This window comes from Lontra canadensis, unplaced genomic scaffold (genome assembly GCF_010015895.1).
Source record: "Lontra canadensis isolate GAN:19392208 unplaced genomic scaffold, GSC_riverotter_1.0 scaffold44, whole genome shotgun sequence".
Lineage (NCBI taxonomy): Eukaryota > Metazoa > Chordata > Mammalia > Carnivora > Mustelidae > Lontra > Lontra canadensis.
The window spans coordinates 11,175,149-11,198,709 of record NW_022631038.1 but is presented as its reverse complement, the minus strand read 5'-3'; the positions used below and the strand labels follow the sequence as shown (position 1 = coordinate 11,198,709).

At 36.4% G+C, this 23,561-nt stretch overlaps 1 protein-coding gene across 1 annotated transcript in view; it reads left to right on the top strand.

Annotated features, from left to right (window-relative positions):
• CDH7 (cadherin 7) overlaps positions 1-23,561 on the top strand; it is a 119,502-nt gene that overhangs the window by 83,982 nt on the left and 11,959 nt on the right. The window contains exons 8-11 of the mRNA XM_032872262.1: positions 10,427-10,563; positions 11,395-11,516; positions 12,160-12,277; positions 15,447-15,698. Of these exons, the coding sequence (XP_032728153.1) occupies positions 10,427-10,563; positions 11,395-11,516; positions 12,160-12,277; positions 15,447-15,698 (629 nt within the window). The remainder of the gene's footprint in view (positions 1-10,426; positions 10,564-11,394; positions 11,517-12,159; positions 12,278-15,446; positions 15,699-23,561) is intronic.

Sequence of the window (23,561 nt, the reverse complement as noted above, 5' to 3'; positions counted from 1 at the left end):
CGGCTGATTTTTTTTTTTTCTGGGTTTATCTTTGATGTATTTCTCCTTTCCTATTTATTTGTGATATTGTTTAGGAGGCCAGATTCCTCATCTTGTAGTTTGATGAGTAGGTATGCATGCCTGCACATTTTCTAGAAGACTGGTTCTCTTTTCTCAACACTGCTATTTGCCGAGTGACCTAGGGGATGCCCCTTAGCCAGCTAAGTTTCTGTCTGTCCAGTAAAAAGGAAAGGCAAACCCTATCCCTGATTTATCCCAAGTTTTTTGAAAATTAAATGATAAAGGGAAAGTAACTAATGATTTTAAGTGAGAATCATGACTTAAGTATTAGAAAGTATTATCATTGTGCATTGCTATTATTATAGTTTATTGGGTTTCATCCCATTTTTGTTTCAAGGTCAGTAAGTCAGCGAAAGGAGGCATACTTTAAAAGCAACTGTATTGGCGATCTGTACTGTGTTTTGTATTCACATGTATTCCAAAATATAGATGATATTATGTAGTTTAATGGATACAAATGTGTGTTTGCATGGGGCATTCAGGTACCTATCAAAATTTAAACCCTCCTTCAACAAATGCCAGTGGATGGGCAGGGGACATGGTCTGCTGAGATCCTAGGATAAATGAATTTCCAGATTGCGATAGAACCCACAGAGTCTTAGGGTTATGAGTTTTGTGCTCACACCTTTAGAAATATTGGGATTCTTAGAGGAATGGAAAAGTAGTATTTGTTTCATTATAATGGCTTAAAATTAGGCCAATAGTATTTAAATTGTAAACCAGGATGGGAAGTTGGGTAATTAATATTTAAATTTATTGACTTTTTTGTAGTATAATATTAAAATCGAGCAAATGCTATTTATAATTGGAATATTTACCAATATGTGGAGTGAGAGACTAGAATTCTAGAAAGAAATACATTTACTTTCCTCCAGCAAGGCAAAATTGAGATCCTTTTCTCATATGATCTCTGCCTTGCTCAGCACTTTTTATTTTTACCTACTTTTGATGCCAGCCAAAGCTATGAGTAACTCTTCTCTGTGCATCTGCCCTTCCTTTAAAAGAGGACTGAGGCACCTATGTCACCATAAAGCATTTTGGCCACCGAGAAGCATAGTAGCATTATGTGGAAAGATTAAATGAACTCAGAGCCCGGTGCTTAGCCAGAATATAACGCCATTGTGAGCTGTTATACCTTCATGATCGCTTGTCTAGCATCTAGGTGTATTATGTCCCCCACCATGTCATATATACATTATCTTCCTCTTCCCGTATAGAAACTGGAAGCCAAAAGTGGGAATTAGATGGTAGTTGAGATTACTTAGCCAGGAAAAAAAAAAAAAAAAAAAAGAGAAGAGGAGGCTCTTTCAAAAGCAAAAGTAGGTAATTGAGTTCTAGCAATCTTCGGGCTACATTTATGTTTTCGTAGTTGCTTAATGTTTCATGTAAATATTTACCCCAAATAATACCAAATATCAGGGCTTAGCTATTGAACTTCGAAGGATGGGTGATGTTCTGCGGATGATTTTGATCGTCTTTCTAAGGGGTTGAAAGTTCCCACCTGTGTTTCTCGTCAGTGAGGACAGATAGTGTGGGAGCAGCCTAGAGTCTAGAGCACTCTTCATTCCTCATGTCAGCGCTGGGAGACAGAGCAGAGCAACAACACACATTTATTAAGAACCTGCTTTGGGCCCAGTGCTGCGGAGAATATTGACGGGAAAAACAGAGATGAATAAAACATGTCCTCTGACCTCAAGGAACTTACAATCTGCTTGAAGACATAAGATCCCAGAAAAGTTAAACACAGCGAGGGGAGAAAGCGTCAGAACTATAACATGGCCAATTGTGAGATAAATTGTAATCACTCCTAGCTCACTGGACAGGAGCCTTCATTTGCAGGAGAGAGAGCATCAACAGGGCTTTGAGGGGTGGCATGATTTGGACAAACCAAGAAAACATTATGCAAAGTCTGTTTATGTTTTATTTAGTTATAGCCTAAGAGTCTAGTGCTGTTTTATGAAATCAGCAGATTGACTCCCATAGACAGCACAAGCCCAAAATCCCTATGCTAAAAATAGCCAATGAATTGAAACATGATATTACTACAAATAAGATCAGATGTGAAGAGGGTTTCATAAAAATTAATGGGGATTATTTTCAGCATTTCCAGTAATTTAAATACAGAACTACATTTGTATTTATGCTCAAGGATACCACAATAATAATACTTACCTGCAGGCTTTTTTGGCACTCCTGGTATTGTATGTTCTCAGATCAAAGGTGATAAAATAGTATCAGATATTACATTATGTAGTGTGACTAGTAAGAACACATTTGGATGTTTGAATAATTCAGTGTGTAGTTTTTAAAGGAGCTGGTATGCATGCATACATTTGTACCTATTACTTTAATCTAAATTATTTGCTACTTGTTACTATTTGATTTTCTAAGAAACAGCCAGTAACATAGAGAAAAATAGTGGTTCATGTGAACAATAGCAGAAATCAATTCCATCAGGAAGACATGAGCTATAATCCATTCCAAAATGCTTCCCAATTTAATGTAACTATCACTAAAAATGAAAAAAAAATATATCTCTGTTCAGGTATAGTGATTTTTTTTAAATGTATTTTTTGTTATAGTAATGTTAATGTTAATATCCAGAGGTAATTTTTAAAATGTGTTAAGTAGGAAATTCCTAAGCTATTTGATCCATTTTTCCATCTTTTGTTATATTCTGGAATTACAACTCTGCTCAAGCAAAGGTCTTCTGAGTTAGTTTTTTTGAAGACGCCAGGTAAAATGAATTTATTGAAGATTACATTTCTCTTGATTTTCCCTTGTAGTATTTTCTACGTTTAAAATGCTTATTGAAAAGCATGATGAATAGAAGAACATAAAATCCATAATGTTTGTGGTGTGAGTCTTTGGGAACTGTACATGAGGTGGAAAGATTAAGGAGCTATATTTACCTTGAACTGTACTGTTTGCATTCTTTAGTTACAATAACAGAAATTGGCATTGGTAACTGAAAAAAAGGAAAAGGAATTTATTGAAATAATTGGGGATAGCTCACAGAGTTAAAGAAAAAATTGAATAGCTGGTCCTCAGGAAAGAGAGTTTTTTTTTTAATAAATATGAGGTTTTTCTATAAATATGAGCAGCAAGAATGAGCAAATAATCTTTTGAGCATGCGGCAGTGGGACGAACCCGTGCCAACACTTTTCTTTTCTCGTGGCCCTCTGTTTAAGGTTCACGGTTTCTTGGAAAGTTTTTTGGCCTGTCTTAGGACGTGTGTCCCGTCTCTTACCCAGGAAGTTCTGGGCGTCTTGATGGTGAGTACCATCAAGATTGCATGAGATTGGGAAGGTTTAAATTGCCAACGGAATATTGAGTTGCCATTATCAGAAAGGGGTGAGGATGTAAACAATGGTGTCAGTAAGTACTGAACTCAGTACTTTATTTTGAAGAAGTTTCTTGTTAAAGTCCTACAAGGCAAGCATCAGCATCCCTCTGTTCTAATAAATCTGCCCCCCTTCACCCTGGTCTTACAGTTAGAAAATATGGTTCCAGGATTTTACCAACATCTCTATCAGTACCTCTCTACTCCTTGCAACGACAACACCACCACCACCACACACACACACACACACACATACACACACACACACACACACACACAGGCACATTTCTTAAGAGATTAAGGTTTCAAATCATTGAGCTATTTCTATTGTTTAGATTTGTCAATGTATATTTGTCACATTACCTCTTGCCCTTTGGGGAGTAGCAGTGATACATTCGTGTTAATGTGGCTCACTCACCCAGAGGTCCTATTTCAGAGGATTGACATGCATATCAATAGCTGGGCAATAAGAACACTACTTGGGAAGAGCACTTTGATATTTTGATCGATCTCCATAGCTTACGGAACAGCAGCAATGATGATAATAGGTGCTTATTAAGGAATTCATTTTATAGTCGGTGTACAGAACACGGAGCATCTACAGATGTTTAAGATGTGGTCCCAGCCCTCTTGTCATCTAGCTGTAGGAGATATTGTATACAAAACCTATTTTAAAAAAATCTAATATTAAATCTGGAAATGAGAAACCATCTAGTAAAGCCTTCTCATTTTGCAGCTAAGGACACAGAAGAATTATAAATGGTAACTGGAAAGCTCAAATAAGTATAGTAGGTTAGGGGCCAGGTCGTGGCTATAAATTTTGTCCTTTCATTCCTACGCTGTGGTTTGTAGTAGTGAGCGCAAAGCCCACAGGTCCTATATACTGCCAGGTTTCTTAAAAAGGCATAATTTGTAAGTTGTTTTCATTTTAGTTTTTGTTTTTAGTTTAAATTAAAATAAAATATATTTTTTAAAAAGTTGTAAGATCTGAGGAACAAGGAGATCCAAATATATGTCCTCCAACTGCTCACTACATTAAACATTAAAGAATTTTAGTGACAGCCTGTATTCTTTATACAAACCAAGAAAGGCCAATTATGGATTATATGTGTTTTATTTTTAAAACAGAATGGCTTTAATGAACTAAACTTTAGAGATTTTCCTTTGACTAAGAATTTCTTTTTTCTTGGCAATATACTATGGGTACATCCTTGATTTCTCTGTACTAAGTGCCCTAATTTTTTATTTGATCCTAGGGAAATTACAGTTACAAAAATATGCAGTGACTATCTGTGATAATGTAGGGTAATCGCTAAGATCAGACACATAGAAAATTTTGGAGATCTCTATTTCAACTCACTTTACTGATTAATAAACTTGAGCTGAAGGATTAAATGACTGGGAGTTCCCACAGGTAGTCAGAGCAGGCTTGGTGCTATCATCCTAGAATCTCCTGACTTCAAATCCTGGGGTCCCATAGTCACATCACATCATAATACATTATGATATTCTCCAAAATTATTACTGGTGTGATATAAGAGAAGCTCGATACTGTGGGGGCTATGGGGGAGGTGCATGGATGAGGGTGAAGAAAACTGTTAGGCTGACAAAAATTTATAAATCTTAGCTTTTTCGTTTAAATCTTTATGCTTCTGATACTATTCTTAGGCTTTCTTTCTAAAACCATTACCCATTTTCTTCAAAATGATGTGTGGCAGGACCCTGTCCCATGTGCCTTCCTTTTCCTCACAAATAAACCAACCACATTCTGAATGATTTGTTCTTCTGCACAAGCAAAGACGCTCTGAGGCCTGAGGGTCTCTGATCTTAGGCAGGAGTGCAGTTCCCCAGGATGGCAATTAAGTCTCAGGTGTAAGGCTCTAAGGGCATTCAAAGATGGGAAAGATGGGGATGAGTTAGAGAAGACAGGACAACCCCTCTGTGCCTACCCATATTCAGGACCTTGGAGACTCCCTAAGTATTTAGGGAGTAAATACTTGTAATAAATAATAATGTAGTAAATAATAATGTAGTTAATAAAAATAATGTAGTAAATAAATGTTATTAGAAGGGCTTGCTGCCTTAATGCTAGAGGACTATCTTCAAGGAACACTGAACTGAAATAATTGGAAAGGAGAAAAAATGGAATATAGGAGGATCAAGATGAAGAGAGGCATAAGAAATGAAGATACACGTTACCTTTTCATTCATCAGTTAAGACATCAGTTTGACTTACAGTTTTAGGTAGGAGAGCATTGGGAAAAAGTAGAAAGAAGCTGAATTGGAGAGTCGTAAGTGGCAGGGACTAAAAGCTTATTTATAGGTAATGTGGTATGTCATGGAAGGATGGCTCAGATGATGGCTCTGAATCTTGGCTCCATCAACAACCAACTGTGAGACTTTAGTATCCAGTACTGAAATACCATGATAATAGTACCTGCTTGCCCTAGTTAGAAATTGTGCTTGGCTAGTAGCAACAAAGCTTAACACTAATGACTTACTAATGAGAAGTCTGGAGCTATACACCCAAGGACTAACAATTTGGCAGTATAATGTCATCAAGGGCCTTGGCTTCTCATATCAAGCACTCATCACCTCATATTTACAAGATGGCTTTTGGACCTCTTCCCGTTGTGTTCACGTCCCAAGTGAGACGGAGGGGAAGGGGCAGAAACAAACGCCGGCTGAATTAGCAGCTCTGTCCTATCATTTCAGGAGTTTTTCAGTGATGCTTGACTCAACAACTTTCATCTCATTTGCTACAACTTCACCATCAGGACACCAATACCACATCTACATAGGAGACTAGCAAATAGAGTTGTTCAGCTGAACACATGCTGCCTCTAAACAAAAGCTGGTTCTAGTAATAAGAATTAAGGGCAAATGAATATGAGATACATAAATAGAAGTCTTTGTCACACATGACCTTTCATAGTTTAGGATGCAGAAAAAAATGCAAACTAGGCTTTAATGCTCAAGTCCTTCTGAAAATGGGAAAGTTCTGAAGGAGGGATAGACTGGGGGAAAGGCTGATCCATCGGCTTTCAGATACACTGACATTGACTTTGAGCTGAAGATGCTGCAGGTACCTGGAGCAGTTGGTAGCTCTCAGGAAAAGGATTGAGGCTGGATACTAAGATTTTCAGCTGTCTGACTAGTAAATGGGTAGACTGGAAGCTTTAATACTGTAGTGTCAAAAATACAGAGGTGACCTCTCTAGTTGGTTACTCCAACATATATATATAGATAGATAGATACAGATATAGATATAGTCATACATATAGATATGTGTGTGTGTGTACATATATATGTGTATATATATATATATATATATATAGAGAGAGAGAGAGAGAGAGAGAGAGAGAGAGGTTTTTCTTAGGCTATAATTTGCAGAAACTAGAGGGATTGTTGTGAGTCCACACACCACTAACAGCACCAGAAGATGCACTAATGTTCACTCTGGCGTGTGATTAGAGAAACATCAATCCTCTCCCTTTCTGCTAAGCCTCTAGTTGACTCAGGCCATCAAACATCTCAATGCCAAGGCCAGTGGGATACAGAAGTACAATAAATGTGCTCATCCAAACTTCATTAGCGTCTTGCTTTTCTTTTAGCTCCGTCAGCCCTCCTGTGAGACATGTGGTACCTCTGACTCTAAAGAGTACCCATATTTTCTTTATTTTTCTTGACTGAGGGATTGTTTTTCTCAGGTAACTTTATATAGTAGTGAATGCCTCATATATAAGATCTAGGGTTTTTTTTTGTATGTCTAGAGGGACTGGTAGAAAATAGGGAACTCCTTTAATTCTGGGTGACCCCAAGTCCTTGGGATTAAGAAGCATAGCCACCATCCAGAATGTTCTAGACAGTTTGTGTCCTCCATGTCCTTGCCAAATCTCCCATCTCTTCTCAAACCAACAGCTTATTCTATCCCTACATCTGCTCTCACTCCCTTTTTCTAGGAGACCAATTTCTAGGAGACCAATTTGTTGGTTTTCTCCTATGTATGTTGATAAGGAATAAAATGATGCAAGATCTAGGCTACAATGTATGGTCATTGGGAGTTTCGGAGAAACTGGATGCAAAAGTAGGAAAAACAAGCCACCAACCAATTCTAGATTATTGGTTTGAGCAATCAAATGATTGGTGGTATCATTTACTTGGAAAGAGTGGAGAAGGTGAAGGTTTAAGAAACAGCAGGAGTTGTAATTTCAGTTCATGTTGTATAACCATGTGGTGATATTAAACATGTAATTCAATATATAAGTCTGGTGGCCAAGGAACTTTTATGTAGATTTGGGAGCAATCAGAAGTATAGGTTACTTAAGCTATGGGACTGTATAAATTTCAGAGGGAAAGCATTTTTATATAAAGAAGAGAGGAGGACCACACAGGAGAGTTTTCAGAGAGTTTAAGTAAAGAGAAGTTATGAAGAGGAATGTGAACCAGTCAAGGGGACTGTAAAGAGCGGGCAGTTATGTAGGAAGAACACAGAGAATATGTGGTACTGACAAAGACAGATGGAGACTATGTTTTAAGGAGTCTTCAGTGGTCAATCATAGTATATTTGAATGAGAGAGTAAGAAAAGAATAGAGGTGAACAATGGACTTGATGATATAAATGCCAACAATGAACTAGACACACATGAGGAAATTTGTTTTTTAAAGTAGAAAACACACTTGCTTTCAATTCAAATAACGTACAGAGGAAAATATCTTATTCCAAGGAAAAATATTTTGAAAAAGTCAGAGCAGATGGAATGTGCAGAATAAGTTTGATTTTGATACAAATAAAAACACTTAAGCTATAATAGAAGGATGGGAAGGAAGAGGGAATAGAGGAACTCAAGTAAGATTTATTTATTTTTCTCATACCCTGTATGAGAAGTGTGAGTAAATTTTGTTTGTACTGCCATTATCATTTCTAACAATTTAATTTTGTTTTTCCTTCAAAACCCTCAACTTTTCTGTGGAATGCATCATCAGAATCTTCCATGTTGCTATCAACCACTAAATATACAGTTATCACATTAATTCATTGGAGATTTTAGTTCCTGGATCATTTTAATCCTTCCCATAATAACTCCTGACATGGTGATTGGTAACTGATTGAATTATACCAATGACTCATTAAACATGTTGATCTTTCACTTTCTTGGTCTTTTTGACTCCGGTGATCTGTTCTTCTGCCTTGATTTAGTCATAGGTTTTTCGTTTTTTGTTTTTGTTTTTTTTTTTTTTTTTTATTTGACAGAGAGAGAGATCACAAGTAAGCAGAGCAGCAGGCAGAGAGAGAGGGGGAAGCAGGCTCCCCACTGAGCAGAGAGCCCGATGCAGGGCTCGACTGGAATCATGACCTGAGCCGAAGGCAGGGGCTTAACCCACTGAGCCACCCAGGTATCCCAGATTTAGTCATAGGTTTTTAAAAACATACTCTTGACTTGTCAGTCATCAAACATATGCTACTACTGAAAATTTACCTCAAGGATCTCATTCCCTGTCTACCACTTCTCACTCCAGCAATTCTGCAACCTGATGCTATCAGAATCTTCTCAATATCAGTCTATTTCCCCTTATTTCCTTAACTCTTCCTTATGAACTTCTATACCATGGGCCTTCATTATTATCACTCCTGTGTACATGCCCCTATCATCTGTACCCCCCTCTTTCCATTGTCCATGACTAGTCAAATCCAACCCTATGCTCTTTATGTACCTTCAAACACATGTATGACAACAGAACAAGACAGATAGGCAGGATGACTGGTCTCACATTGAACTGATGAACATAAAATGCAAATTGGCAATTCACAGTGCTTAGCCATCCCATTATACATCCCTTAGTCTGTGTACGTGTGTGTATTTATATATATATACATATATATATGTATATATATATACACATATATATACATATTTCTGTCCCTTCTAATAAATGACTTCTCCCTCCTTCTCAAAATGTCTTCTCTTCTTTGCTCCCTCAGCTGATAATCTTATTTCATATGCCATCAAGAAAGTAGAAACATCAGAAAATAAGTTCCTAATACTCTCATCACCTAAACACCTATTGCTGGACAAAGACAGTATTTGTTGGTTTATGGTTAATTTTCTAATATTTTCTGATCCCTCCTCTTTCCTTGCTATGTTTGCTGTGTCTAGAATTTTATAATACAGCAGACTAGAAGTAGATGATTCTATTTAATAATGGTAGTTGAAGAACTAGGGAAACATAAAATACATTCTTAAATTGGGTATGTGTTTGCTAATCTGTCCTTTTGTTTGTTTTTAAATAAGATTTCTTCACTCAACTAGAACCACTGGGTGAGGGTGTGGTGTTTTGAAATAGTCATTAATTGGAGGTGGATGAATTTTGGGTATGGAACAAATAACAGCATAATGGAGTTAGAATATAGGTGGAACAGTCATTTTTTTTTTCACTAGTATTTGGATAGCAGATATTTTGAGAAAATGCTTCTCTACACCAAAATATTCATGTAATTTTAGGGGTTCTACCTTGAAACATATCTATGGAATCCCAGTCAAGATCCTGAATGAGAGATTTTTTAAAAGTTAGGGGGATTAAGATCAGGCTGGTGTTATCAAGACAAAAGATGTTGCTACGTGTATGTGAATGGGCAAGATGCCTATATCTGTTTCATTTTAGAAGGACCTATGAATGTGACAAGGGCTACTAAATCTATTGTAAATGATTTTGCAGAGTCAAAATAATAATAAAATAAATTTGAAGTTTATCAGTTCAACAATCCACTGTGAAGATAACTATACAAGGGTGTTTATTTTTTACTGACAGAAAAGCAAAAAGTTTACTGACAAGCAGTTATGAACCGAGTATAACATTGGTGAAATTTTAAACTAAGCATGTATTTATGTTACTAATATGACAGATTGTGGAATCAGCAGGATTTGGTGGTTGGCTATGCAATTAATGAAATAAATTTAGCAAACTGTAATCAAACAAATATTGAAGGTTTTATTTTTCTTTCTTTTTTTAATGTTCAATTAGGTATTCAATTGACAGAAACACAGACTTGGAGAGATACTTTAATATTGATGCCAACAGTGGAGTTATTACAACTGCCAAATCTTTGGATCGAGAGACAAATGCTGTTCATAATATCACAGTTCTTGCAATGGAGAGCCGTAAGTTGTAAGGTTGAACATTAAATTACGATGGAGGACATTGAGAGTACAGAATGGGTTGTCATGAGGTGGTAATTTCCGCTTGAGTTCTATTACGTGCCTATCTGAATTGATCAAAATCTTGAAAATCCCTAATTTCAAGCTGTGAAATATATTTATATTCCTTAACTTTATTTGCTAATACTCATAAAGTTAATGAAAAGAGATTGCTATAAAATAACAGGCCTGAGTTACCTTCAGGGAGCTTCCTATTGTTTCATAGTTTTATTTCATAAGCTGCATTTATGCTGGTATAGAGTTAGTGCAGTAGCTTACAAAAAGTAATAACTTGATCCCTAACCAATACACACATATATGCATATTGGTATTGAACTAATTTTAGCCCCGATAAGAAAAATATTGAAAGAGGGATGCATAATGGTATGTTATGCATATTATCTCTATATATAGTATATGTGCATGGATAATATGTATATATGTGTATAGTCATACAAATTTGTACTCTAGCCTCAAAGAATATTGAAATTCATGGTATATTAGTCCTCTTTTCAATGATTTTCTCATCAGGGACTCAAATAAAGACACACATGTACTATACATACGTATGACGTTTGGATCAAATTCTCTGTTGCTCCCTTTGAAGTCTTTAGTGTTATGTTTCTAGATTTCATTTATGGTTTGGTCATTTTCTTATTAGAATCATGATTTAGAGAGGCAAGCCATTTTGGCTGAGTCTAATTGTTTTTAATAGGAGTTGCTTGAGGAAGATGGCAATGGAATAATAGCTTTACTCTCAGAGTAAATGATAAGACAAATTTTCCTCTTTATTAGAGAATCCATCTCAAGTCGGAAGAGGCTATGTGGCCATTACTATACTTGACATCAATGACAACGCCCCCGAATTTGCTATGGACTACGAGACCACTGTGTGTGAAAATGCCCAGCCAGGGCAGGTAAGAGCTTTCCGCACACCAGGCTCCTAGCTTGGGATTTCTTTAAAAATATCCAGCAGCAGTTACCTTTGAAATTCTGCCAGCTTTAAGATAAAATGTAATCAGCACATCTCAGCAAAACTAACACTTTGATGTGTAGCATAAACTAATATTGAAGGAACTTTAAAATTCTGGTTTAATTGGGATGATGAAATTTCTCAGGAAGAAAGGGAAACATTGTGAAAGCCGTGGTAAACGGTGGAGAGCTTTGACTCCTTTAAGGAAAAATCTAGCATATGATGCTTGATTGGACTGCCCCCCGTTTTACACAGCAGGACTTATGTACCTTGAACTTCTAAGAACTAAATATGGTTTAATCTTGGTGTGGCTTGTTCTACTCATCCATTTTGTTTGGTGTTTTATGGCATGTACTCGGCTGGTACAGCTTATTTCTCAGGTTCACAAAAGTAAATGCAAATGTGAAATTTCAAAGGGACATGATTGGTTTTTCAGAGCCCTTTTTAGATTGGGTTCGTATTAGTACATCTTGTTCTTCCCCCAAGGAGGATGGTATTTGTTATAAGGTATAAAATTGCTCTGTCCTGTCACACAAAACAGCAGGGCACAGCAACATGCTTTCATGCTTTTTAATTCTCCATCCTAGGTTATCCAGAAGATCAGTGCTGTGGATAAAGATGAGCCATCCAATGGACACCAGTTTTATTTCAGCTTGACAACCGATGCAACAAATAACCACAACTTTTCATTGAAAGATAACAAAGGTAAGGTATTATTATTACCACCAGTGGAGGCAGCAGGTACAGACTCTCTAAGCAACAACTTTTTCTTGCTCAGGAATGCTGATTATGGACACACACATAAACACACACACACACACACACACACACACACACTAGCAGGGACATTAATTAAAGGGCAATGAGCCCCTCAAGTAATTTTTATCTATGGATTTGCTGTCATGAAGAAGCAGCTGCTAGTTAAATCATTTCCAGCCTAAATCCAAATAGGGGAGAAGCCAGATCCATCTCTCTCTGACTTTTCTTCTAGACCTCTGAGAGCCAAATAAATTTGTTAATAAGACTGTACTACATAGGTATAACTTGAGACATTAGGAAAATAATTGGTATTTCCTGTTTGATATCAACCCAAATCAACTTTGACTTAATATTTTCAAGAGTAGCATCAGTTACACTTTTATTTTTAACAAAAAACAGAAGTAATCCATGCAAATAATTAAAAGATATATTCCTGATGCAGGGAAGTAAAAAAAAAGAACAAAAGAATTTCCTGTCACCCTAAATTCATTTCTCTGCTTCAAAAGTAAATTCTCTTATCAGTTCCCTAAGTGTCATTATAGAAACATTTTTACAAATACCTGTAAGTATATTCTGGTTTTGCTTTATATATATATATATATATATATATATATATATAAATATATATATATGTGTGTGTGTGTGTGTGCGTGTATATACATATACACACATACACACATTTTGCTTAAATATGTATTTATATGCACACACAGACACATAATAAAATATTTACATTTTATAAATATATATAGACTGACATAGGCATATATATTTTATATATAAATGTATGTAGATAATTATTGATATATGTATATATATATATATATCATTATAGGCAACACATGGACAATTATAAGAACTTTTAAAGTAGGAGAACCTGCTGTTCTATAATTTTTAACTTATATATTCAGAGGTGTTTTCATTCAAGGTATTTATTTTAACAAAAGGGCATTTGCAACCGAAAAATATACAGAAAGAGGAGTATTCCCCAACAATACAGAAAATGTAATTCATTTGGGTTGAATATGTGAATCAGGTTTCAGGAAAAAGAAAACCTGTAGAAATACATTTTCTAGTCAAACACTGGCTCATCTAAAAAGACTTATTCAGAAGGTGGATATTACAAGTGCTTTTTGCCTGAAGCTGCCATCTTCTTTAGTGCAGAAAATCCAACTTTGACCTCAAAAATTCAATCTGAAAATAATAATTTTCTTGACCCCACTCTCTGCTTAAATAAGAATACTATCTTGTCCCTTTAGTAATATAAAAGGAAGAGCATTCTCTATGTGGGTAATCCCAGACTCTCTGACTTAATCATATTTGGGACAATTCTCAGCACTTTGATTCATCCAGCACAAGTGTAGAGGAGATTTTATGACCTTGCCAAGAAGATTCTGAATATTTCCCCCATGTGTCATCCTATCCAGTACCACCACGATTGTTGGACAGCACATGCACTAAAATGTATGGATTTATGGGACATCCCCACTGCTGCACAATTGAAAGATTTCCCTGAGTCAAGATCAGAGCTCCCTAGCATGTACCTTGGAGGAAAACATGTAGGAAGAAGGAGAAGATCAGTTCTTATATCGGCTTCCATGCTACGAACTGCATAGAGAACATATGAATGTTCATGATCATGAATTTCATGATCTCCTTCCCGAACATAGGGCTTTCTTTTACATATTAGGCATTTAGGCACGTGTTCCACAATCCAGTGTGTGTGTGTGTGTGTGTGTGGACATGCATGAGTGCTATTTGAAACCAATCATGTTAGATTACAATTCAACAGCTCTGAAAAACTTTGTGTATCAAAACATGAATACATGTATCTTAATGACTGGGAGGCAAAGAAATAGATGTGTGTATTACTATTAAGTGTATAGAAACATACTGGAAACAATATCCTCCAACAACTCCCTGTGTAGATTTTTAATGAACAGCACAACTTCATGTCTTAAAAGATTTGTTTACAGAAAAACTTACCAGATGGAACCTGAAAATCAACAGTTTTATTCTCGCCACTTCTATAACTGAAGGTTATATGTTTTCTCCAAGGTCCTGTGAACTTCCTGTTTTGTGCTCTTTGGACCAGGTAGATTTCAGTTTGCTCTTTCATTGGAGCATTGTTAATTCTTTTATGATAAACATTGGATAAATATCTTTCTTGTAGCTTGGAAAGGAGGCACATAAAGTACACTAGATGAAACTATGATCCTATTTTCCTTCTTCATGTTTTAATTGCTGTAAATTTAAAGGATCACATAAATTCTCTAATTAAGATGTAGCTGGGTAAATTGCCAGTAGAAAAAAAATTATTTCTGGTATAGAAATCAGAGTTATGTGATACAGACTTACTGATCACTGATAAAGGTTTCATAATTAAATGTTAGGTAAAATAGAATATTGAATATAAATTAAACACAAATGACCTATTTTATCACTGACAAAATGTTTATATACATGGGGTGTGGGTAACAATATATACCAATACGGACTTTTAAAAAACTACACAATAATTCCTTTCCTGAATATCTATGTATACTTCATTCAGATAAAGCTGCATTATGTTATTTTACTTATTTCTTTATTGGGTTTGGAACTTGTCAAGGAGGGGATGGATTGGGATTTTTTATTTTTGCTATCTGATGATGCTGCAAAAGTATTTATCCTTTTAATTTGAATCATCCTCTTTGTAAGTGTCTGATTTGAAATTTAGGAGAAAAGGGTCTACTCTATGTGATTTTTACTAAGTTACAGTTAAGTGATGAATAAAAATTTTCATATTCAGACTCTTGCCAAGTCTAATCTCATATTCAGTTTTATTTGATATCTGTTTCCTTTGGTCATAACTGTGTAGCATGATGTAAATACATTAAAATGTATTAAAATTAACGAGTACTGGGTAGTAGAGCTCTCTGACAAGACACTTAACAAAATGACTTAAATCACATCAATTAGTGTGTGTGTGTGTGTGTGTGTGTGTGTTTCTTCTAAAAGTTTCTAATCCCTTTTACCTATTTCGCCCAGCTCCCCACCCGCTTAAATCAGGTAAGTTTGGCAGGACTGAGTCCATCAGAAATCTTGTGTTACACGTTTATTTTCTCTATCGTAGACAATACAGCTTCCATTCTCACCAGGAGAAATGGCTTCCGGAGACAAGAACAATCTGTTTACTATCTGCCGATCTCCATCGTGGACAGTGGATCGCCGTCCCTCAGCAGCACCAACACTCTCACCATCCGCGTCTGCGACTGTGATGCCGATGGGATCGCTCAGACCTGCAATGCGGAGGCCTACGTTCTACCCGCTGGCCTCAGCACAGGAGCCCTGATTGCCATCCTCGCCTGTGTCTTGACATTACTGGGTAGGTACTGTTTCCAGTGTTTGCGCTGTAAGAGCAATCACACCAACCATACATCATGACCTTCTCTTTTCTTTTGCCGATAGTACCTTTTTGAGAACATGTGCGAGTGTTCTGTTTGATGGTGTTTCCTTCCATGAGCAACCCATGTTCCTTGGCCACACTTTCCAATGGTATATTTAAAATACAAGTCGGAAAAAATAATTTCATTTTTAAAACAACAGTGAAGATAAGGGACTGTTTAAATTTGATTTTTTTTTTCAAATTTACCAGGTCACAGCTATTTGTGTTAAAATACCCTACAAAGGAGATATATTAGACCAGAATCTTTTCTATGTTGTTTTGATAGTGTGATTACTTCAGAAATTATAGCTTTATATCCCACCTCTTTTCAGAAAAGATTTAAGGTAGATTTTTAAATTATTCACAAATTTGAAAAGATTGTAATTTTAGGAATGTAAAAGTTATAATTTCCAAGAATTAATATATTTAATTATATTCTCCATGATTACTTTATTGTATGGGTAAATAAGATTTGTAACTTATATTAGAATTAGTTTTATAGGAGATTATGCAGTACACTTTTAAAAATTGGGAGACATCCAACACGGGCATTGGGTAATGGGTTTATGGTATATTCCTTAGCTACATTGTCTTTCAGAGTAGAACTTCTTACATCAAGGACAACAAGCATTTAGTATTACATCTGAGACCGTATTGTGTGTTTTCTTAGGGTCTAATATAATTTATGAACCCATTTATAACATATTTTTGTAAAAGCTGAATTTGGCAATGTGAGTCATCATTGGGTAATGTTTAAAAACAAGTTTTATGAAGTTAAGTAAACCTAACTTTTATTACTGCTCCTAACATACACTAGCTTTTCACCAGGGGAACATTATAAAGCTGGCTACTTAAACTAGAAAGGGAAAATAATCAAACTAGACTGTAAGGTTGTTGTAAAAGTTAAATGAGATAATCATGTGCCTACCGTATAGCAGACATGCGGTAACTTTTAAGTGTTATTGATGAAGTGAATTCTCAACTTATTAACCAAGCTAAGACCTAGTGACTAATATCCTGTAAATGAACCCTACAAATGGAAATGATTGACTTCAATAACCAGCTAAACACATAAATCTGGGAAGGAAACAACTTTTTTTTTTTTTTCCTAATACCTTCACACAGGTGGCAGAAAGTCTCAAACTCATTAGAACTGGTAAGTAATTCTCAGTTAAAGCCTGATGAGAATAGAATGCAAAAGACCGGAGTAAGTTTTTGAAAAAGATGGAACCATTGCAAAGGCAGATGGTATATGGATGACTTTTTGAACTTAACCTGGCCAGTTATCATAGACAATTTAGATTACGGAGTACTTCCAATGAGTAAGATAAAATTGAATTCCTCACAATTTAATCATACCCAACAATTAATTACCTTTGATTTCTTTTAAAGTTGTCTATCTAACGAAGCCTACTTCATTGTTAGAACATACTTTTACCATTGACCTAAGGATTCCTTGCAAGTTAGGTTGCTTGTTGGTTCTAATTAAGAATCATTACCTAGCTGTCCCTGAAAATAAGTAAAGTAGAGTCTTATAGATTTCATTCTTACATATGATATGTAAGAATATGTGATAGTGTGTGTGTGTGTGTGTGTGTATGTGTACACATTTGTCTCAGGGTATGATCATAGGTTTTCGTGGATTTCATCAAAATTTAGTTATATTTGAGCATTTTCCTCTAACAGATATCAGATTAGGAATATCTCTTCCACTTCTTAGGACAAGGTGTTTGTGTCTTATATTTTATTCATTTTTAAAAGTTTTTCCAAGTCTGCAAAAACATAAGTCAAAACAGAGCCTATTGTGCTGAAATTCATTTGTTGAACGAGTGGATTTCATTTCTCAGTGAGGACTTGGCTCAGTAATCAGTAGGTTTCTGTTTAGAATTGAGTCTTTTTTTTTTAATATTTTATTTATTTATTGACAGAAAGAGATCACAACTAGAAAGAGAGGCAGGCAGAGAGAGGGGGAAAGCAGGCTTCCCACTAAGCGGGGAGCCCGATGCGGGGCTCGATCCCAGGACCCTGGGACCATGACCCGAGCTGAAGGCAGAGGCTTAACCCACTGAGCCACCCAGGTGCCCCTAGAATTGAGCCTTTTTATGCCGTATTTCCTGAGTCTTTAGAAACAGAGGATCAGAACTTTGCATTTTCGTTAGGTTCTGTCTCTTCAATTACAGACTCTGGGTTTTCACACAATATGTGCTAAAGCCAGCATGACTGAGTATTTGGGTGGGGGTGGTTGGGTGGGAGACACAGCCTCGCATGGATCATGATTTCTAGTGTACACATGACTCATACTTTATACCTTAAGAAGTGAGGTGGATTTTATTCCTGGACACTAGATAACAGGATTTGTAACTCAACCTTTTTAGGCTTTTAAATATTGCTAGAAAAAAGCAAGGTAGGGGTGTCTGGGTGGTTCAGTCATTAAGCGTCTGTCTTCAGCCTCGGTCGTGATCTCAAGGTCCTGGGATAGAGTCTCACATCAGTTTCTCTGCTCAGTGGGGAATCTGCTAATCCCTCTTTTCTCAATCTCCTCCCTGCTCATGGTCTTTGTCTCTCTCTCTCTCTCCCAAATGAATAAATAAAAAAATCTTTAAAAAAATGGTTTTTAAAAAGGGGAGGCAATGTAAAGGGGTGGAAATTGGGAGGGACTACTTGAGAATCTAGTTCAATCTAAGGATGAAACTAGAGAAACTTGGGCTTTTAACCCCTACGGAAAGGTGCTTCCCTGTATGCCAAGTTTGTTTTCCAGTAATGTTTCAAATTAAAGCTATTTGTAAGATGAGAGAAAGGTATGCCCAGAATATTCATGCTGGAAGGTATCATCAAAATCAATTCTAGCCCAAACCTCTGACCTTTCAGAGGGGGAAAAGGAAGTACAACTAGGTTCAAGCATTTCAGGAATTCGTATACCAAGTTAATGGCCAGGATGCCATAAGATTCTAGGTCTCCTTATCATCAATCACTGTTTTTAGATTAAACTACAAAGAAAATACACCTTGAAAATATGTTTTTTTTCAAAATTGTTCATATGTAGTCCTTTCTCAAAATTGGAAAATCATGTTATATGAAGCTGGTCACGTCAACTTCATGTTTGTTTCCTTCTAACTTTATGGGTTAGTTAGTTTCCTGAGTTTTCTCCCATCCCAAATTTGTTCTCACCCTTTCAAATTTATTTGTATTCTCTCAATGAAAGATGATCCAAAAATGAGAACCCCAAGTTTCCTTTACTTACATTGAATACAACTTGAATGGGAGAGATTGTGGTCATATTCAGTGTTCATGATAAAGTTATCAATCAGATGAAATTATTTTGCAAGTAGAAACATTTCATCTGTATATGGCAAGATACCTTAGTATCCTAATGTTCAACTAAATATTTTGCTGGGACACCAAATTTTAAGATTTTATTTATTTATTGAAAAAGAGAGAGAATGCAAGCAAGGGGAAAGGCAGAGGGAGAGAGAGAGAATCATAAGCAGGCTTCATGCTCAGCAAAGAGCCCAACATGGGACTCCACCTTATGACTCTGATATCATGACCTGAGCAAAAATCAAGAGTCAGAGGCTTAACAGATTGAGCCCCCAGACTGAGCCCCACCCCAACACCTAATTTTTTCTGCATGTTTATCATAGTTGAATTCATAATGGTGAACATATATGGTTATTTTCCTACTAAGCTGAATGCACTTCAGAGAAAAACAAATCTAGGGCACCTGAGTGTGGCTCAGTTGGTTAAGTGCCTGCCTTCCACTCAAGTCATGATCTCTGGGTCCTAGACCAAGCCCCCTTGTAGTCAGGCTTCCCGCTAATCAGGGAGTCTGTTTCTTTCTCTCCTTTCATCCCTCCCCCCAGTTATTTTGCTCTCCCTCTCAAATAAATAAAATCTTAAAAAAAATGTATGAATGACTAACACTAAATTATTACTTCAGTGGATTTTGAGAAATGAACAGAAAGAATTTCAGTTGTTTTAAATGTTTCAATATTAAATATTGCACATCGATCCAGAGAATATTATAGCTGTTTTCTTTGTTAGTTTCTTAGTTAGCATGTGCACACTAAAATTGTCACTGAATTTACTATATTAAGTTTTGTTTTTCCATATTTAGACCTTTAGGTCCAAGTAACTGATGTCGTATAACATCCCCTCTAGCTCCCTGCTCTTTAGCCACAACTGGGATCAGTTAGACTGGCCCCGCTTCAGGTTTAATAAATCATTTGTGGAAAACACTGCTCGCTACATGGGATTCAGGTTCTTGCAGTGTGTCCAGGGTGACCAGCTTGACATTCCGCTGTCATGCATCTTTGCGCTTTTCTTTTCTTTCCTGGTCCAAAGAATGCTGAATCACGTTTGCTCCTCTGTCACTGTGGCCACTCATGATTACGTTCAACAGGAAAATATTTTCCTAGTTCTGTAAGTGATAGTATTACATATATATGTATATTATATATATGTATGCTACATACATATATATATATATATTTACTTAGGTAATACTATGTATACTAATACCTGGTATACTAATAGGTAATACTAATACACACACACGTGCGCGCACACGCGCATGCACACATATACACAAACACAAGATTGATCCCCATCATAATCTATAATGATAGTCCTAGTGATATTAAAGGACAGACGTGGCTAATGTATGGTGGCACATGTGTTCCTCTTTCAAACAGGTATAAGCTAAGTAAAAATTAATTACAGTTAATAAGCTCATACTAAGTGCCAGACATTAGCTAAGTGCTTTATGAGCATGGTCTAATTTAATTCTCACAACATATTTCCAGGCAGGTATTAAATAGTATTATGCCCACTTTTTATATGTGAACACTAAATTAGAGGAAACACGCACAAAGTTCTAAGTTGTCACAGCCAGGACCCAAACACCAGCGGGGCTGCCTGCTTGAATGTCATTTATAAGGTATTTTTCCCTATGTGTTTTCGAATAGGAGAGACTTGTGTGTCTCTCTGGGAAATGCCTGTTGATCTGTGGGTATCACAGCCCAGGTACTGCCAAATTAGAGCTGGCAGAATGTTTAATCTGCTTTACAAAGCAGGTTGATCACTTCTTTGGCTCTGAATGTCTAATTTACAGTATCCTCCAACTACTTCCAACCTTGAGAGAACACATCAAGAATTACATATGATAAATTTGAGATTATACTTCATCACAACCAAAATATATGCTATACCAATTCTCTTTGTACACACAATATTCTTTATGCTTAGGTCAGTTTTGTGTCTGTCTTGACAATCAAATCATTCTAACTGCCACATTTAATGGAGAGGAAATCTGTGATACTTTTCTGGGGTAAGGGGAAGCTCAGTTTTGTTTGTAATGAAACGTTTTGCCGTCTCGAGACATGGAAAGCAGCATCCCTTTTGTGCAGATGATTCGCAGAACTCTGGGATGGACACGTTCATCTAACAGACTGCTGACATTAGAAATTTGAATAGAATTATTAAATCCTGAACAGTTTTCCTACACCCTTACCTCTCCTCCCAACTTAGTCCCTACTTTCATGTTTTTGGAGGGGAATCAATCACACTTTACTCTTCTGTTCCATCTCCCACAGCCAATCAGTCTCCCCAAAATGTGAAATTTTACTTTGTTGACTCTTGAATCTGTGCCATGCTCTCCCTTGATGCCGCACCTGATTTTGACCCAAGTGTATCGTTGCTCTCCTGAGTTGCCCATCTCTACCAGATCCAATCTACCAGCATCCCAGGCAGACTGAGTTTCTCCAAAGCAAATGTGACTGTGACACACACCAGCTTAAAATAAGATTTCCATGGCTCCCGTGGTCTACAGATGAAAATCACAGACTTTCTATGCTCTAACTGCTCCCTACCATTTCAACCTTCAGCCAAATTGCAGAGCTGCTCTTTCTCAGACTCATCCTGCTTTGTCTTACCTGCTCGTACGTGACTTGCTCCTTCTGCCTCGAACACCTTTGCCCCGATTTTCTTCAGTGTCCAGGTTGGGTGCTGTTCCTGCGTGCCCCATAGCACCTTTTGTATACCAGAGCGTCCTTCATGGCTGACTCCCTTGTTTCATTAGTTTGTATATCTGCTCCAGTAGACTCCTGCTTTTACATCAGGGGCTGAGTATTATTTTATCATTATGTACATGGCCATAAAAGGCTGATATGACATGTCGAGGGCATGTAGTACCTACATTCTGAATGAGACCATGGATGATTTGAATGTATTCGTTAGCAGAAAAGAGGGTTTGATTTTATTTTTGTCCTTATGCATAAATAGTAGCTCCATTAGAGCCAGATTTTCCCATTTCCTAAGATTATATGATTTTAGGGCATTTTGTCTGAAATCCAGCCTCTATTTTTTTTTTCTATAAAGTAGAAATTTAAAATACTGACATTATATTTTTGAGTTAATAGCCCTGCATATCTACAAGGGCTCAAGAAAAAATAAATCTGAATGTATGATTTTCCAAATCTATCTAAAGGTAGAGAAAATACTGCAGTATTTCAAGGTTAATGCATTTGTTGTTAAAATTCAGCTTAAATTTTAGTCAAAAATGCTATAGTTGTTATCTAGTTTACCTCATGCACATGCTTAGATTGTATCAAATATAAATTTTCATTTATTCTTTGTGGCTATAAATAATAGAGTAGGTTCATAAGTACAAGTTCAGATTCTGGCCTTTTGTGACTGAGGATCTGCATATATCTCTTATTCTACAGCACATAGATCCAGACAAGATGACAAGTTGAATTCTCTCACCCTTTACATCTTAGCTTAGATGTCACTTCTAATGACATCTGTCTTTGATCATCAGACTGCACTAGTACCCCTGTATTTTTCCTATCATTTCACTTTTTAAAACATAGATTATTTCCTTGCTTGAAACATTTCAGAAGCATCAAATGTACTTACATAAAATCCAAATGGTTCTCATGGCCCACAAAGACAGACATGTTCTGACACCTGCTCACCTCTTGAAGGTATCAGGCTGTCTAATCCTTCACTCACCCTGAAGAAAGAGCCACATCACTGCTTTTCCCTTAGTTTCAAACATGCTGCCCTGTTACTGAAAGATTTTTCCTGAGTCCCTTCACCTGTTGGGCTCACACTATCCTTTATGACCAGCTTCAGTCTTACCTTCTTAGGGCGGGGATGTCTCACCTACTAATTAGATAAGCAAAGCACTGTTCACAACCATGAGTCTTTGTCTTTTTAACTAAGTATACTTGACATACAATATCCTTTTAATTTCAGGTGTACATTATAGTGATTTGATATTTTTATATGAAATGAAATGATCATGAAATGATCCTCATGATAAATCTAGTTACCATTTATCACCATACAAAATTGTTACAAAATTATTGACTATATTCTCTATCCATTACATTTCCAGGTCTTATTTTATAACTTAAGGATTGGACAACTTAGTCTCCTTCACCTATTTTGCCCACCTCCTAGTCCTCCCTACTCTGGCAACCCACAGTTTGTTTCCTGAGTCTGTTTCAATTTGTTTTTTTTTTTTTTTAAGATTCCACATATAAATGAAATCATTCAGTGTTTGTCTTTCTCTGAGGATAATACACTCTAGACCTATCCATGTTGTTGCAAATGACAAGATTTTATTTTTTGTGGCTGGATAATATCCCATGTGTGTAGGTAGGTGTATATGTACATATACATGAGAGAGAGAGGGAGGGAACACAAAGTATGGAAGTTCCTCAAGACATGTATGTCTTTGAATTGATGCTTTGGTTTTCTTTGGATAAACAACCAGAAGTGGAATTACTCAATTTTATG